We start from the raw sequence: 17120 nt of genomic DNA, 5'->3' as shown, positions 1-17120 counted from the left end.
GTCCTTTACTCTTACCCAGTTCAAATCTTGTCAGATGAGTTTTTCTTTCTATAACTGCCTGCATTCATTTAAATATGTATACTTACAACCTTTCTCTTTTGCAACCACTTGACTTTCTGGAGATTAAGGAAAAAAATACCATTCCTTTCAAATGCATATTAATCTGGAAAAAAATATCTTCTATTAAACAATCTGAGGCAATGGCTTTTCACTCTCTGCCTAAAAACATGCTCTGATCTGTTTCATCTAGAAAACTACTGTTTGATTCCAAAGCTTCTTCTAGATTCCATCTTCCTTGCTGTTTTCCACTGTCAAACTTCTAAAATGAAAGCTCTATACTTGATATCATGTTCCCTGACAACCCTGCTTTTATTGCTCCAACCTGACAAAACATACAATGCACCTTTATGAAACAAAATGCAGTGCTTTTTACTCAGTCATCTCCTCCACCCCCAGACCAACAGAGTTATCCTCAGCGCCCAGGGCCAACACTTGAACCAATTGAGCCACTGGCTGTGGGAGGGGAAGACAGAGATGGGGAAAAGGAGAAAAGAAGCAGATGGCTGCTTCTCTTTTGTGCCCTAACTGGGAATTGAACCCGGGACGTCCATATGCCACGCTGATGCTCTATCCACCAAGCAAACCGGCCAGAGCAGATAATTTTAATTTATATACTAAGTTTGTGCTTTACTTTCACTTAATGATTTATCAATGTGATAAACATTACATTTCAAAAACGTACCTTTTTTCAGCTCGTACTTTCTTCCCACAATGAGAACAAGTATACATGTTGTCACCTTCTAAAGTATCTTTAATAGTGACTTCATCAAGAGATTCCTGTGTATAAAGCCACAGATAAAAGTTTCATATTACTGTTTATGGCATGCAAAAATACAAAAAATAGTCATTATAATTCTGACAGAATACATAGAGGAAAATAATTTATTTTTTAAAGTGAAATTTTAATTTCAGTAAAAAAACTGTTTTCTCCTCATATTGAAAAAATGCTCTATGAATCTTTCTAATTTTTCAAAAGTGAAGTATTTACACTTTGGGGAAAAAATCAGCTTTGTTGTCTACCTTTAGTTCTTATCTAAGTAGCATAGTATGAAGAGATGAAAATATGAAACTTTCAAGATGAGAAACATAAACCTGCTACATACAAATATTTAAAAGCAGAAACAAGACTCTCTCTCTCTCTCTCTCTCTCTATATATATATATGTGTGTGTGTGTGTGTGTGTATATATATATATATTGTACTTACATAAATGTTCTTCATATCAGCCACCTGGCACCTCACAGTATAAAACTCTTCAGCAGTCTGACTAACATGTTCACAATCCTAGTCAATCAATAGTAAAATATTAGTAATTTATTATAGTAAGCTATAATACATTAAGACTTCCAAAAAGCAAAGAATAGGTAGAATACTTACCAAGGACACAACATTGTTTGTAATTACACCTCCAAACAGACTTTTGACAGTATTTTTCTTTAAAACAAATACAAAAAAAAAAGTAAGTAATTAAAGTTGTGTAAATCTCTACAAATTCAAAGAAACTTTAGTATTCCAGTACTAACCAGTTCTGGAGACATCTCTTCAATTTTGGTAATTAGATCAGTAAAAAACTCTGTCATATCTTTCTGCTCCCCAGTATTCAGAGGCTGCTTATCCATGGTATATGTTTTACAGAAGGGTCTAGGATTATATGCTTTGCATTCACTCTCCTTTAAAGAAAAAGTGGGGGTGGTGTGGTGGGGGAAAGAATATGACATAATCAAATACAAAAATATAAGTCTCAAATAAAAATAAAATTATTACAAGGTTCATGAATAAACAACAAAGCAACAACAAAACAGGTAGTAAAATCCATAAAGGTTTAAAATGTTTTTTTCATTTTTTTTATTCTGCATAGCATTTTCAGTTTATAGTCTTGGTGCCAGAAGATGCTTAAATTATCATAAATTAAGAAATTCTATCTTGTTTTGTTTTTGTATTTTTCCTAAGTGAGAAGCGGGGAAGAGAGACAGTCTCTCACATGTGCCCAACCAAGATCAGCCAAACATGTCCACTAGGGGGCGATGCTCTACCCATGTGGGTTGTTGCTCCGTTGCAAACAGAGCCATACTGGCGCCTGAGGCAGAGTCCATGGAGCCATCCTCAGTGCCCAGGGCCAGCTCCAATGGAGCTCTGGCTGTGGGAGGAGAAGAGAGAGAAAGAGAGAAAGGAGAGGGGGAGGGGTGAAGAAGCAGATGGATGCTTCTGTGTGCCCTGGCCAGAAATTGAACCCAGGACTTCTACATGCCAGGCCAAAGCTCTACCACTGAGCCAACCAGACAGGGCCAAGAAATTCTGTAATTTTTAAGTCTAGGAATTTCTAGGAAGTGTTTTGGAACTCCAGGTACAAAGATTTGTATTGTGCAGCATAAAATACAAAGTCTTTGCAGGCTGAATAAGTTTTAATACAGACTGAACTTTTGTTTTTTAATTTAAAAGTTTTCTCTTTTGTCAGTTCAGATGGCATGTTACAGCTCTGTTGAATGGAAATTAAAAATGAAATCAAGAATTGACTAGTAAATCTTTTAATTTTGTTAAGAATCTCATTTATTGAGTCCTTATTAAGTATCAGAAGCTGAAAAATACAAAAATAAATAATATAATTGCTGTCCTCAAGATTCTAACAGGTGATTCAAGTAACTTTCAATACAAGTGGTAGGTACAACAGAGTTACTGGTGACTCGAAGATACTTTGTGGACTCTTTGGTCTATTAGAGGAAGTGAAAATTATGTTGATTCTTGAAGGATGAAACAATGAAGGATATGAAGAAGAGTGCTAAAGGAAGAATGCAAAAGGCAGAAGGAATAGCATAACTATACAAGTAATGAATCAACAGGATGATGGACTTCAAAGGGCTTACATAATTATAGTGAAGCTAAATATGGGAAGGGATAAGAGAGAAAATTGAAGAGAAGAAGCAAAATGACACAAGATCTTTGCTATGCTGATGAACCAAGACACTACTCTGTTCATTACAAAGAACCACTGTTTTAAGAAGGGAAGTAATATTGTAAATTTTGCTACTTTTAAAAGGACTGATTACTTAAAATTTTTTTAATTTATTTATTTTGTGACAGAGAGAGTCACAGAGAGGGACAGACAGGAAGGGAGAGAGATGAGAAGCATGAATTCTTCATTGAGGCACCTAAGTTGTTCATTGATTTGCTTTCTCATATGTGCCTTGACCGTGGGGCTACAGCAGACCGAGTGAACCCTTGCTCGAGCCAGCGACCTTGGGCTCAAGCTGTTGAGCCTTGCTCAAACCAGATAGCCCGCGCTCAAACTGGCAACCTTGGGGTCTCGAACATAGGTCCTCTGCAACCCAGTCCAACACTCTATCCATTGCGCCACCGCCTGGTCAGGCATAAAAGGATTGATTACTTTTATAATTTTGGAAGAATTAAAAGGGCAGACTCTAAGCCTAGGGGTGACCCTGTGACAAGAAAAGGGATTCTTTAATTTTTAAAATTTTATTTTAGTGAGAGGAGAGGAGGTGAACATATAGACTCCTGCATCCACACCAACCAGGATCCACCAGGCAAGTCCACTAAAGGGCAATGCTCTGCGCATCTGGGGCCATGCTTGCAACCGAGCTATTTTTAGTGACTGAGGTGGAGGTCACAGAGCCATCCTCAGTGACTGAGGCCAACTTGCTCAAACCAATCGAGTTATGGCTGCCAGAGAGGGAAAGAGGAGGAGAGAGGGGAAGAGAGTGGGAGAGAAGGGGAGAGAAAGAAAAAGAGAGAAGGGGAGGGGGGGAAGGAGGGGTAGAAAAGCAGATTGTTGCTTCTCCTGTGTGCCCTGACCAGGAAGCAAAGTCAGGACATCCACATGGTAGGCTGACACTCTACCAACTGGCCAGGGCCTAGAAAAGGGATTTTTCAAAGAATAAGTAACAGATATAAATAACTGAGATAGATATAGCTATTAAGAATACCAGTAAGGCATGACCAGGCGGTGGCGCAGTGGATAGAGCGTCAGACTGGGATGCCAAGGACCCAGATTCGAGACCCCGAGGTCACCAGCTTGAGTGCAGGCTCATCTGGTTTGAGCAAAAGCTCACGAGCTTCAACCCAATGTCACTGGCTTGAGCAAGGGGCTACTTGGTCTGCTGAAGGCCCGCGGTCAAGGCACATATGAGAAAGCAATCAATGAACAACTAAGGTGTTGCAACAAGCAACAAAAAACTAATGATTGATGCTTCTCATCTCTCTGTTCTGGTCTGTCTATCCCTCTCTCTGACTCTCAATATAAAAAAAAGGCCCTGGCTGGTTGGCTCAGTGGTAGAGCGTCAGCCTGGCGTGCAAAACTCCCGGGTTCAATTCCCGGCCAGGGCACACAGGAGAAGCGCCCATCTGCTTCTCCACTCCTCCCCCTCTCCTTCCTCTCTGTCTCTCTCTTCCCCTCCCGCAGCGAGGCTCCATTGGAGCAAAGATGGCCCGGGCACTGGGCACTGGGGATGGCTCCTTGGCCTCTGCCCCAGGCGCTGGAGTGGCTCTGGTCGCAACAGAGCGACGCCCTGGAGGGGCAGAGCATCGCCCCCTGGTGGGCAGAGCGTTGCCCCTGGTGGGCGTGCCGGGTGGATCCCGGTCGGGCGCATGCGGGAGTCTGTCTGACTGCCTCTCCCCGTTTCCAGCTTCAGAAAAATACAAAAAAAAAAAAAAAAGAATACCAGTAAGTGACAAATTAAATTTGAAAGTTAAGAGTACATAGTCAGGCCCTGGCCGGTTGGCTCAGCGGTAGAGTGTTGGCCTGGCGTGCGGGGGACCCGGGTTCAATTCCCGGCCAGGGCACATAGGAGAAGCGCCCATTTGCTTCTCCACCCCCCCTCCTTCCTTTCTGTCTCTCTCTTCCCCTCCTGCAGCCAAGGCTCCATTGGAGCAAAGATGGCCCGGTCGCTGGGGATGGCTCCTTGGCCTCTGCCCCAGGTGCTAGAGTGGCTCTGGTCGCGGCAGAGCCATGCCCCAGAGGGGTAGAGCATCGCCCCCTGGTGGGCAGAGCCTCGCCCCTGGTGGGCGTGCCGGGTGGATCCCGGTTGGGCGCATGCAGGAGTAAAAGAGTACACAGTCAGAACAAAAATCAATACAAATGAACTTTCATGTTTTCAGCTTTGATCAGAGGGAGCATCTAATTCATATTTATACATGATTCTCAAACATACCATTAAATATGTAAACATTTTTTGAAGCTCCAGAAGAGTGGTTTTGTGCTTCATATCTTCTGAATACTGAAAATTAAAAGAAAACTTCATTAAAATATACTGATGGAAGTAAATTATAGACAGTCTAGCAAAGAAAGTATTATGTGTTTAACACTATCCACTTTCATCCTTTAAGCTAGTTGTAGAAAAAAACAAAGACAGTTTATTCTTCCTTAAGCAATTCTAGCATTTAACAATTAAGAGTATTTTGTTCATTATATAAATATAGCCATCAATGTTATGTAAGAAAAGTGGATAAGGACAACTTTAAAAAGTCAATTTCTAAATTAACATTTATTTGGTACAATACTGATTTATATATTGGGATTTTCTAACAGAAAACATCTTAGGTGTGCAACATCAACCTTAGAGGACAGCCCCACATTCATGCTAAGCACGTATAGATATACTCTATCTCATTCAAATATTAAAATAAACCTATGAAATACTATCTTCATTACAAAATTGCAGAATTACAGAATTATGACTATGTCATTATTCTGAAGACCTGATAGTCTCACAGAATAATAAATAACTTCCACATGCCAAGAGCATACACTAGTTATTTGCGTTAAGTGCAATAAGGTTGTTTTCTAGGAGATTATATTCAACTGAGGACATAAGATAGAGATGTTAAAATTAAAATCTGTTCAACATAGCCTGGCTGGTGGTGGCGCAGTGGATAGTGTTGACCTGGGATGCTGAGGTCCCAGGTTCCAAACCCCAAAATCACTAACTTGAGTGTGGAATATGATCCCATGGTCGCCGACTTGAGCCTAACGGTCAGTGGCTTGAAGCCCCAGGTTGTTGGCATGGGCAAAGTCTCACTAGCCACTGCCTCAGCTTGAGCTCCCTGTCAAGGGACTTATGAGAAGCAATCAATGAACAACTAAAAACAAACAAAAAAATAGTGACACAGCTACAAGTTGATGCTTCTCATCTCTCTTCCTTCCTGTCTGCCAGTCTCTCTCTCTCACTTGCTTAAAAAAAAATTTGTTCAACACTTCAGCATACAAATTACTTTAAAATTATATCAATTGTAGTAAGAATTAAATAAAAGCAATCAACAAAATTAGCAGAAAATAAATAAACAGTACATTACTGATATGTGGGGTTTAATATTCCATGGGATTATAAGAACATTCACATAAAATGACATTTTCCAATATATATCAGATCTAATACATGCAAATTGTTAATAACTCAGAATACAAAAATGACTAGGAGGCCTTGGCCGGTTGGCTCAGCAGTAGAGCGGCGGCCTGGCGTGCGGGGGGACCCGGGTTCGATTCCCAGCCAGGGCACACAGGAGAAGCGCCCATTTGCTTCTCCAACCCCCCACCTCCCCCTCCTTCCTCTCTGCCTCTCTCTTCCCCTCCCGCAGCCAAGGCTCCATTGGAGCAAAGATGGCCCGGTCGCTGGGGATGGCTCCTTGGCCTCTGCCCCAGGCGCTAGAGTAGCTCTGGTTGCGGCAGAGCATAGCCCCCTGGTGGGCAGAGCGTCCTGCCCCTGGTGGGCGTGCCGGGTGGATCCCGGTCGGGCGCATGCGGGAGTCTGTCTGACTGTCTCTCCCCGTTTCCAGCTTCAGGAAAAAAAAAAAAAAAAAGACCAGGAAAGACCTGGATTTCTATTTTCATTATTGAAGAATAAAGATTAAGTTGGTTGCAGAACAGAAGTGAGTGAATTCTTTAAAATCAAGTCAAAACAAAGATATTTTACTTAATGTGCAATTTCTAAATGACTACACACCCTACATATATATGTATTTACTACTTAAAAGAATGCATGTTCACACCCATTAGGAGACTGTTAAAAACAACAACAACAACAACAACAGAAAAAGACAATTGTTGGCAAGAATGTAAAGAAACTGGGCACCTTTTGCATTGACAGTAGAAATATAAAATAGGACAGCCACTGTGGATAAACACAGCGATTTCTCAAAAAAATAAATACAGAATTACCATATGATCCAACAATTACACTTCTGAGCATATACATAAAAGTTGTGAAAGAAGAGTTCAAGTGGGTATTTGTACACTCATTCATAGCATTATTCATAATATCCAAAGGTATAAACCTAAAAGTGTCCACTGACAGATGAATGAACAAATGTGGTGTATATATACAATGAAATATTATTCAGCCTTTACAGGGAATGAAATTCTAATATATGCTACAAAGTAGATGAACCTTGAAGACATTAAGTGAAATAAGCCAGTCACAAAAGCACTAATATTGAATGTTTCCACTTGTCTGAGGTATCAAGAGTATTCAAGTTCACTGGGACTTGAAGTAGAGTAGTAGTTGGAGAGCTTAGGGGAAGACAGAATGGCAAGTTAAGTATTTAATGGGTACAGATTTTCTGTTGAGGAAGGTGAAAAAATTCTGGAGACTGATGGTAGTGATGAATGCAATATGAATATACTTAATACCACAGAACTGTACACTTATAGTTAATATGATATACTTTATGTTGTATATATTTTACCACAATTAAAATACATGTATGGTAATTTTATATAATCTTGTGGACATCAGAAAAAGGAATAAAAAAATCACTAATATTTTCATGGAAATAATCAAGTACCCATATATGACTAAAGAGTACTATCCAATGTCATATCAGATATTGTTATGTAAGATTATTTTTAATGTGGAGACAAGTCTAAATATAGTTCTAAAACTACCATTTTTGAGACACACAATTAACACAGCTAATTGTTCTTTCTGTCGCTACATACTAATTCCACACAGTGCTAATGGATTAAATAAAGGTGATCATTAATATAAATAAGAAAAAACAAGAAATATGACTAAGTCAACAGCTAGAAAAAAGATTACTGTAAACATGATTCTTTAATTAACTGGTTCTATAGAATTATGCAGATAGGGCCACCAAATTTAGTCACAAAAAAATTCCTTATGCTAAATAAAATCAATTATTCATTTAGCATTATGTCTACTCATAATCTGCTTCATGAAAAACTTGAACACATCAATATACATAAAGCCAAAAAACAAACCTACATGAATATACTGTAAATTGGAGACATTAAAACATAACAAACATATTAAAGATATATAAAAACCAGAGATATATAAAGAATTGCAATACTTTGGGGGTAAGGGAGAAGAGGAGCCAGGATATCAAGATGACATAATGAGGAAAACAAAAAGTAAACTTAAAAAAAGTTTGCCAAGAAAATTTAAAAGCAGTGCAGAATGAAAACTAACAATAGTCTGTAGTAAAAAGAAAAACTAGAAAGAATAAGTTTAAAAACAAAGCAGAGCTAAAAAAAAACAAAAAACAAACAAACAAAAAAAAAACAAAGCAGAGCTTACCGAAACAAATAAGGTCCAAAATCAAATTTACTTTGAAATAAATATTGAAGAAACAAGATCAATGATTCTGGTATATCTACCTACTCTTTTTTAGACTTTACTCACTTTTTTAATTGAATTTATTGGGGTGACACTGGTTAACAAAGTTATACAGGTTTTACAACACATCTTCTATATTATGTGTTCACCCCCCCCAAGTCTCTGTCCATGACCATTTTAAAATTTATATTTATTTTTATTGAAAATACCATGGTTCACTGTATACATTGCATGTGTATATTCCACAACTGTGCTTTCCTTTGAGAAATTATACTACAATGTTAGTAGTAATCTACTGAAATGTAAAAATAATTAAAACATACATCAGTTAGCTAGTTATGTAATCAAGTTGTCATTTTTAAAAATTCATAAATTACTTTCTCAAACAATATTTTAGAAAATTTTAAAAAATCAAGTTTTATCCAGAAAATTTTTAAATTTTGTTTTATAGTTTTAATTTTTAAAGTGAGAAAACTGTACCTTAGCAGTGAAGACAGCCTGTCTTGCCTCAGGTATCATATAAAGTTGCTGAATAGTGGAAGCCAAATAACAAGTAGCTCCAAGGTTAGTCAGGCCAACAAATCTACACTCAGCACGGACATCCTCGTGAGGCCAGTAGTCCCATTTATAAGGTGCATGGGCTGCTGAAAAAAGAGGCAGGAACAGATGTCCCCCAAACAAACTATTAAACAAAATGTATTCTGTTTTTATTAACAACCCCTACCTCCATTATGTCTTTAGTTAATATATATAAAACACTACATATGAACATTTTTTAAATTAGTAGGAAGTACAGTTAAACTAACACATTCTCAAAAAATTCAAAGGAGTATCACAACTTTATTTTACTTAGAACAAAATTATAATATTTAACCAAAAAATGCTTAAGTACTTCAGCTACCTATAAAATGTCCTTCATTACATTAAAAAAAAACTTTTACTTTTTAACTTTAGTAACATCCTAGTAACTATCATTTATAAATGTTTAAGTGTGTGAACAATGAATTATTACTTTAAAAAGTGCCTTCCAAAAACCTCATTTCTGCATATAAAATTTAGAAAGATTAAAGAAAAAGAATGCTTACATTGCATGTGTTGTGCCATAACCCAGTTGTGTATTAGTCTGTAGTTCTCAACAGATCCCTTTACCATCTCTACTAACAAATCATAAGCAGCAGCTCTTGAAGAATGTGACTTGCACTTTGGCTGTTGTCTGTCTTTTAGACTAGGCAACAAAAACAGGAGATTGAAGATATCTTTTAAGAATTCCTGGAAAACAGAGAAAGACCAAGTACATTATCTAAACTTAAATGTAATTATATTCCAAATATAATGAGAATCTTACATAAACTAAATTATATGACAATCTACAATTTTCTAAAACACTGTTTAAAAACTTAAAGAACCGCCTGGCCTGTAGTGGCACAATGGATAAAGCGTTGAACTGGAACACTAGGTTGCGGGTTCAAAGCCCTGGGCTTGCCTGGTCAAGGTACATATGGGAGCTGATGCTTCCTGCTCCTCCCCTCTTCTCTCATACACACCCTCTCTCTCCTTTTTCCCCAAAAATGAAAAAATAAAATGGAAAAGAGTGAACTTTAAAAATAAATAAATAAATAAAAGTTTAGAGCACCAACATATACCATTATATGAGAGTCTTCCCAATGTTTACTTATCTTAGAGAAAACACAATGGGTGAGGATCACCTTCACTATTGCCTTCTGTGGACACCTAACATACAGCTCAGTCTTACAGATCCCCATCTACAGTGCTATTATTGTACACTCCATTAAATGACCAAAGTTTTTATTAAGGACTTATTTTCCCTATCTTGACTGACTCTACATTTGCTTAAGTTTATCCTTATTTTATTTTAATAATAATAGCAGTAGGAGCCAAAGCAGCAACTTACTCATAATGAGAACTTTTAAATGCCAGAGGATATTCAAAGACCCCAAAACAACTGGCCCTGGCCTGTTGGCTCAGTGGTAGAGAGTCGGCCTAGTGTGCAGGAGTCCCGGGTTCGATTCCTGGCCAGGACACACAGGAGAAGCGCCCATCTGCTTCTCTACCCCTCCCCCTCTCCTTCCTCTCTGTCTCTCTCTTCCCCTCCCGCAGCCAAGGCTCCATTGGAGCAAAGTTGGCCTGGGCACTGAGGATGGCTCTGTGGCCTCTGCCTCAGGTGCTAGAATGGCTCTGGTTGCAACAGAGCGACGCCCCAGATGGGCAGAGCATCGGCCCCTGGTGGGCATGCCGGGTGGATCCCGGTCGGGCGCATGCAGGATCTGTCTGACTGCCTCCCCGTTTCCAGCTTCGGAAAAATACAAAAAAAATAAAAAAAATAAAACAAAGACCCCCAAAACAAAAAACATCAAGAACTTTGCCTAGAGTGAAAAGGTAGGCAGGTGCCAGAGTAAGGAATTAAGACACTACCAAGTTCTTAACTTCTATACCAGTGAAGTTCAAACTGAGGTGCAAGGTTTTTACCATGTAAAGTACATTCCAGATGTATTTATTCCTAAATTTGATCTCCCTGAGAAAGGTTTACCTTTCCCATGTGTTTTTTCTTAATTTTTTTTTTTTTGGTAAAGTAGCAAAGGACCAATTATGCATTCACCTATCTCAAATATTACTAAGGTACATTGTTCTGGGGTAGAAAACCTTCTGGGTTACTGTGTAGAAACGAGGTGAGAAGGGCCCTGGACGGTGACTCAGAGGACAGAGCATTGGCCCAGGGTATGGATGTCCCAGTTAGATTCCCTGTCAGGGCACACAGGAGAAGCGACCATCTGCTTCTCTCCCGCTTCTCCCCCCCTTTCCCTCCCTCAGCCAGTGGTTCACTTGGTTCAAGGATAGCTCAGATGGTCCAAGCACATCAACCTCAGGCCCTAAACATAGCTTAGTACTTGAGGACTGGCCCCATACAGGGTTGCCAGGTGGATCCTGGTAAGGGCGCATGCAGGAGTCTGGCTCACTATCTCCCCGCCTCACCTAAAAAAACAAAATAGAGGTGATATGGTTAAGACTGAGGCTCTACTATCCTTAGAAGTATGGATTGTTACGATTGGCCCTTGGCTATCATTTGAAAACTTGTATAGTAAACAGTACTCTCCTATAATACAAACTTTTCCTTAGTGATAAAAGTGGGACACTGTGCCTTTTTTTTTTTTTTCTTTTGGGCTATTTAATATATCTTCTTTTTTTCTTTTTTTTTTTTTAGAGACAGAGAGAGAGAGAGAGTCAGAGAGAGGGATAGACAGGGACGGAGAGATGAGAAGCATCAATCATTAGTTTTTCGTTGCGCACTACAACACCTTAGTTGTTCACTGATTGCTTTCTCATATGTGCCTTGACCGCAAGCCTTCAGCAGACCGAGTAACCCCTTGCTTGAGCCAGTGACCTTGGGCTCAAGCTGGCGACCTCGGGGTCTCGAACCTGGGTCTTCCGCATCCCATTCCGACGCTCTATTATTCACTGCGCCACCGCCTGGTCAGGCAACATTGTACCTTTTTGTGTTTAGTTTATGTTAAGTAACTGCTTTCCATCTGGGAGTCTGAAATTTCAGTGACTCATCAGTTATGCAGGTAATATGTGCCTACACAATCCATGCCAATAAAATCCTAGACCCTAAGCTTAAGAGAGCTTCCCTAGTAAACAACATCACAAATGTGTTGTAACACTCATTGCTGGGGGAATTAAACACATTCTGTGCAACTCCACAGGGAGAAGACTCTTAGAAGCACACGCCTGGTTTTCAACAGACTTGGCTTAATGCTTTTGTTTTGATGCTTTCATGTTGTACCATTTTGCTGTAATAAGGCTTAGTTAGCTATGAGTACAACTACATGCTGAACCCCTTGACTCCTTCTAGTGAATCACTGAGGCTGGGGTCGTTTTCAGAACCTCTGACATAAGTAGCAAATAAAGGACAATTTTAAATATTTTCCCATTAATGGCCTCACCTTTTCCATATCACTATTATCAAAGAAAGTATAGTAAAATACATAGGTCCTAATTTTGGCTAAGGAATGTGAAAAGTAAGCAAAGTCTTATTTCATCTAGTTGACAGATTATATCTTGTCTTAGAATTCAGAGGTGAGATTACTGTCTTAGACATAAAATATCACATTTACTTGTACTAAAAAATAAAACCAAGCTCATTCAGCCTGGCAGGTGGTGGCACAGTGGATAGAGCAGAGACTTGGAATGCTAAAGTCATTTCAAAACCAACCCTGGGCTTGCCCAGTCAAGGTACATAGGACAAATAATTAATGAACAACTAAAGTGAAGCAACTATGAGTTGATGCTTCTAGCTCCAACCCCCCCCCTCTATAAAGTCAATAAATAAAAATTTTTTTTAAATAAATAAAATAAAGCTCACTCAAAAAGGGAATTTGGGGAATTTGCTAGTAACTAACTTAACAATGAATTATCTTTGCCAATCAGTTTAGATCTAGAAACTGAATGAACTATCTATAGCTCCCGAGTTTTGAGAAAATGTATTTAAAGTCTGTGATAAAAGAGCATTTTATCAGAAATATCAAGTTGGTAAAAGCACACTAAAATAAACAGTATTTTTATTTTCCTTACTCTTGAGTATCAGGAAAGAAGGTATCTCCTCTAAGTGAAATAGTAACATTTGTATATTAAAATCTCTATGATAAAGTCATTTTGATATACTTCCCAGATAAAGAATTTCAAACTGCTACCTGAGAGAGTATTAAAAATAGTTTCTGATGATAGACCATAGTGTGTAATTGAGAAGAAATTCAAAGAAATAACATTTAAACAAAACTTTGTATATGAACAAGGTTTTACAGTTCCACTATGTAAATAAAATTTCTCAGAATTTACATCCATAAAGATAATAAACACAGGATCATTCTAGCTTAATAAGCAATATTCATCTAAAATCATACAAATTAATTTAAAAGCCCTATCCTTGTTATTAATGCATATAATTTCATTTTTAATGTTTCATATTTATTTGGCAAAATTTAAAGTATTGTTGCTTTGATTGTCCATGTTCAAATAAATATAATTGTAATTAAATACAAAAGAGCTATAATCATAACTAAATACAGAAGAGATTTACAAGAATACACTTTAGATACAGAAATAAATATTTTTATCAACTTCAAAAATTCCCTGGAAATTATATTCTTTAAAATAAAGTTTTAAAATTAAAAAAAGAAGTTATTTATTGATTTTAGAGAGAAGAGACAGAGAGAAAACCAGGGAAGAACTGGAAGCATCAACCTACAGTAGTTGCTTCTTGTATGTGCCTTGACCGGGCAAGCCCTAGGTTTCAAACCAGTGACCTCAGCATTCCAGGTTGATGGTCTATCCACTGCATCACCAGAGGTCAGATTCGATTTGTTCTTGACCCAGGATTGAATCCACAATCTTTGCGTATTGGGATGATGCTCTAACCAACTGAGCTATCCGGCCAGGGCAAAAATCAAGAAAATACTTAAATTTAAAAATCTGTGAGAGGACACCTAGATTTTCCAGAATTCTTTTAAGAATACATGAGCAATAAATATTTAAAGACCACTGCACTATACTGGCGCTTAACTCTTACCAGATTTATTTTGCCAAAGCACACCCCTTATGTTATCTGACTGATGAGAAACTTCAAAAGCCCCTCACTCATTTTAAGTGAGAGGAGGGGATAGTGAGACAGACTCCTGCATGTGGACAAACCGAGATCCACTCAGCAACTCAGTCTTGGGCCAATGCTCGAATCAACTGAGCTATTTTAGTGCCTGAGGCTGACAAACTTGGACCAACCAAGCTATCATCAGTGGCCAGGGCCAAACACTCAAACTAATTGAGCCACTGGCTACAGGAGGGGAAGTGAGAGAGAAGAGAGAGTGTTAAAGAAGAGAAGCAGATGGTCGCTTCTCATGTGTGCCCCGACCAGGAACTGAACCCAGGACATCCATAAGCTGGGTTGCAACTCTATCCACTGAGCCAACCAACCAGGGTCCAAAAGCCCTTTTTTAAAATTACAAAATTGAGGTTTTTATTTTATTGTACACACAAAAACAATTTCCTGTGACCATAATAACCACCTAGCTTCCCAAAGTTACCCCCTATACTTCCTCAAACTCAAGCCAAAATAAACTGAATTTCCTGTATATATGCAGTTGTTTTTAATGACTTAATTTTTACTCATATTCTTTTCTATGATTTAAATGTTTTATTTTTCTACTTAAGAAAACTTTATCCTATATTACAAAAGCTGTATCTTCTTCAAAGCCTTTCCTAATCATCTCAATGCTGTCTTCCATATATCCCTGATAATATCCCTTTTGTTTCAAAGTGTGGGGAGGGGAGACAGACTCCTGCATATACCCTGACTGGAATTCACCTGGCAAACCCCATCTGGGGCTGATCCTAGAATCAACCAAGCTATCCTCAGTGCCTGAGGCTAACGCTCAAACCACTTGAGCCACTAGCTACAGGAGAAGAAGAGGGGGAAAAAGGAGAAGAGGGAGGGAGGAAGCAGATAGTTGCTTTTCTTGAGTGCCCTGACCAGGAATCGATCCCAGGACATCCCTATGCTGGGCTGATGCTCTATCCACTGAGCAATCTGGCCAGGGCTAATAATATCCCTTTAATAGCTTATATTTTTACCATCAGTTACAAATATTCGGAGCAGCCATTATTTGTTAGGATACATACAAATTTTACATAAAGCAGGCTTCTCAATAATTACCTGCTAAACAAAAAAACCATTAGATTGTCAATTCTTAAGAATCAGGAGTCAGTCATCCATTTGTTCAGTATATATTTTCTAGACACCACACAGGGTAGTAGAGATATGAATGGGTTTTATATTTTTAAAGGAAAACTAGAAGGGAGGAGGGACAGAATAGGAAGGAAGAAGAAAGGAGAGAGGAAGACAAAGCAGTAGCAATTAATGATGATGGTGGTGATTAAAGTGAAAGAGACCACATGTGTGTGGCCTCAAAGCCTAAAATTACAAGGCTGTTTACAGAAAACATTTACTGACTTCTAAAGTAAATCCTAAATTAATTTTTTTTAGTCTTTTAAATTCTTAATTGAATTTATTGGAGTGACATTGGTTAATAAAATTATACAGGTTTCAGTTGTACAATTCTATATTATCTGTATATTGCATTGTGTGTCTACCACCCCAAGTTTCCCTCCATCATCACCTGACCCCGCCTTCTACCCTCCTAAAAATTCTTAAAAAAGAAAAACCATTAAAATAGAAAAGGAAGTTTAAATATTCTGAAGATAAAGAAGACTTTTCTTAAAATTACACCAAAACCAACTGCCTTCAACACCTCTAAATGAAAACTTTAAAGTAGAGAACAAAAAAGGACTGGTCTTGTGTAAATAAGGAGACAGATCTTGTTCTTGTATAGACAAATTCAATACAATATAATTTTTTTTTTAAGTGGGAGGAGGGGAGATAGACAGACTTCTGCAAGCACCCTGCCTGGGATCCACCTGGCAACCCCCATTCTGGGAGTAATGCTCGAATCAACTGAGCTATCCTCAGCGCCTGAGGCCAACACTTGAACTACTAACTGAGGCACTGGCTGTGAGAGAAGAGAGAGGGGAAGAAAAGCAGAGGGTCGCTTCTCATTTATGCCCTGACCGGGGATCAAATCCAGGATGTCCACATGCCAGGTCAATGCTCTATCCATTGGGCCAACCAGCCAGGGCCCAATACAATGTCAATTTTTCTACATCAATGTATACATACACTTAATATATAACCTCATCTTTAAAAAGGAACACAATTTAAATTTTTGAAAGAACAAGAAAAAATAATTCTAATGTTCATGTGGAAAAATAGCCTAAAAAGTTCAGAGGAGGGAGGGGGTGGGGGAGGGGCACAAAGAAAACTAGATAGAAGGTGATGGAGGACAATCTGACTTTGGGTGATGGGTATGCAACAGAATTGAATGACAAGATAACCTGGACATGTTTTCTTTGAATATATGTACCCTGATTTATTGATGTCACCCCATTAAAATAAAAATTTATTTATAAAAAAAAAAGTTCAGAGGAGTAATAATGAAGATGAACCATTTGTACAAGATATTAACTGTAAATCTATGCAACAAGATATTAACTGTAAATCTATATAGACTGATGAATGAATGGATGAGTAAAATAAAACAAAGTCCAGAAATAAATACAAATACATATGACAGTTTAGAATATGATTTTAAAAAGGCATTTCTAATCAGTGATTTAAAAATAAGCTAGCCAGGCCCTGGCCGGTTGGCTCAGTGGTAGAGCGTCGGCCTGGTGTGCAGAAGTCCCGGGTTCGATTCCCGGCCAGGGCACACAGGAGAAGTGCCCATCTGCTTCTCCACCCCACCTCCTTCCTCTCTGTCTCTCTCTTCCCCTCCCGCAGCGAGGCTCCACTGGAGCAAAGATGGCCCCAGGCGCTAGAGTGGCTCTGGTCGCAACAGAGCGACGCCCCGG

General features: G+C 38.6%; 2 protein-coding genes across 3 annotated transcripts in view; one reads left to right on the top strand and one right to left on the bottom strand.

Annotated features, from left to right (window-relative positions):
* USP34 (ubiquitin specific peptidase 34) overlaps positions 1–17120 on the bottom strand; it is a 307835-nt gene that overhangs the window by 70088 nt on the left and 220627 nt on the right. Inside the window, exons 42-48 of one of the 2 annotated variants that reach the window (XM_066378190.1) lie at positions 9731–9914; positions 9126–9289; positions 5223–5288; positions 1584–1730; positions 1438–1494; positions 1267–1344; positions 743–837 (exon numbers count right to left, since the gene is read on the bottom strand). In XM_066378190.1, coding sequence (XP_066234287.1) covers positions 743–837; positions 1267–1344; positions 1438–1494; positions 1584–1730; positions 5223–5288; positions 9126–9289; positions 9731–9914 — 791 coding nt within the window. The remainder of the gene's footprint in view (positions 1–742; positions 838–1266; positions 1345–1437; positions 1495–1583; positions 1731–5222; positions 5289–9125; positions 9290–9730; positions 9915–17120) is intronic. The other variant, XM_066378191.1, reaches the window with a different exon arrangement.
* The window catches only part of REL (REL proto-oncogene, NF-kB subunit), a 428703-nt gene that overhangs the window by 405826 nt on the left and 5757 nt on the right, over positions 1–17120 (top strand). The window lies entirely within an intron of this gene.

This window comes from Saccopteryx leptura, chromosome 3 (assembly GCF_036850995.1).
Source record: "Saccopteryx leptura isolate mSacLep1 chromosome 3, mSacLep1_pri_phased_curated, whole genome shotgun sequence".
In the NCBI taxonomy this organism is placed as follows: Eukaryota; Metazoa; Chordata; class Mammalia; order Chiroptera; family Emballonuridae; genus Saccopteryx; species Saccopteryx leptura.
Note: the sequence above shows the minus strand (reverse complement) of the source record. Positions and strands in the feature narration are given on the sequence as shown.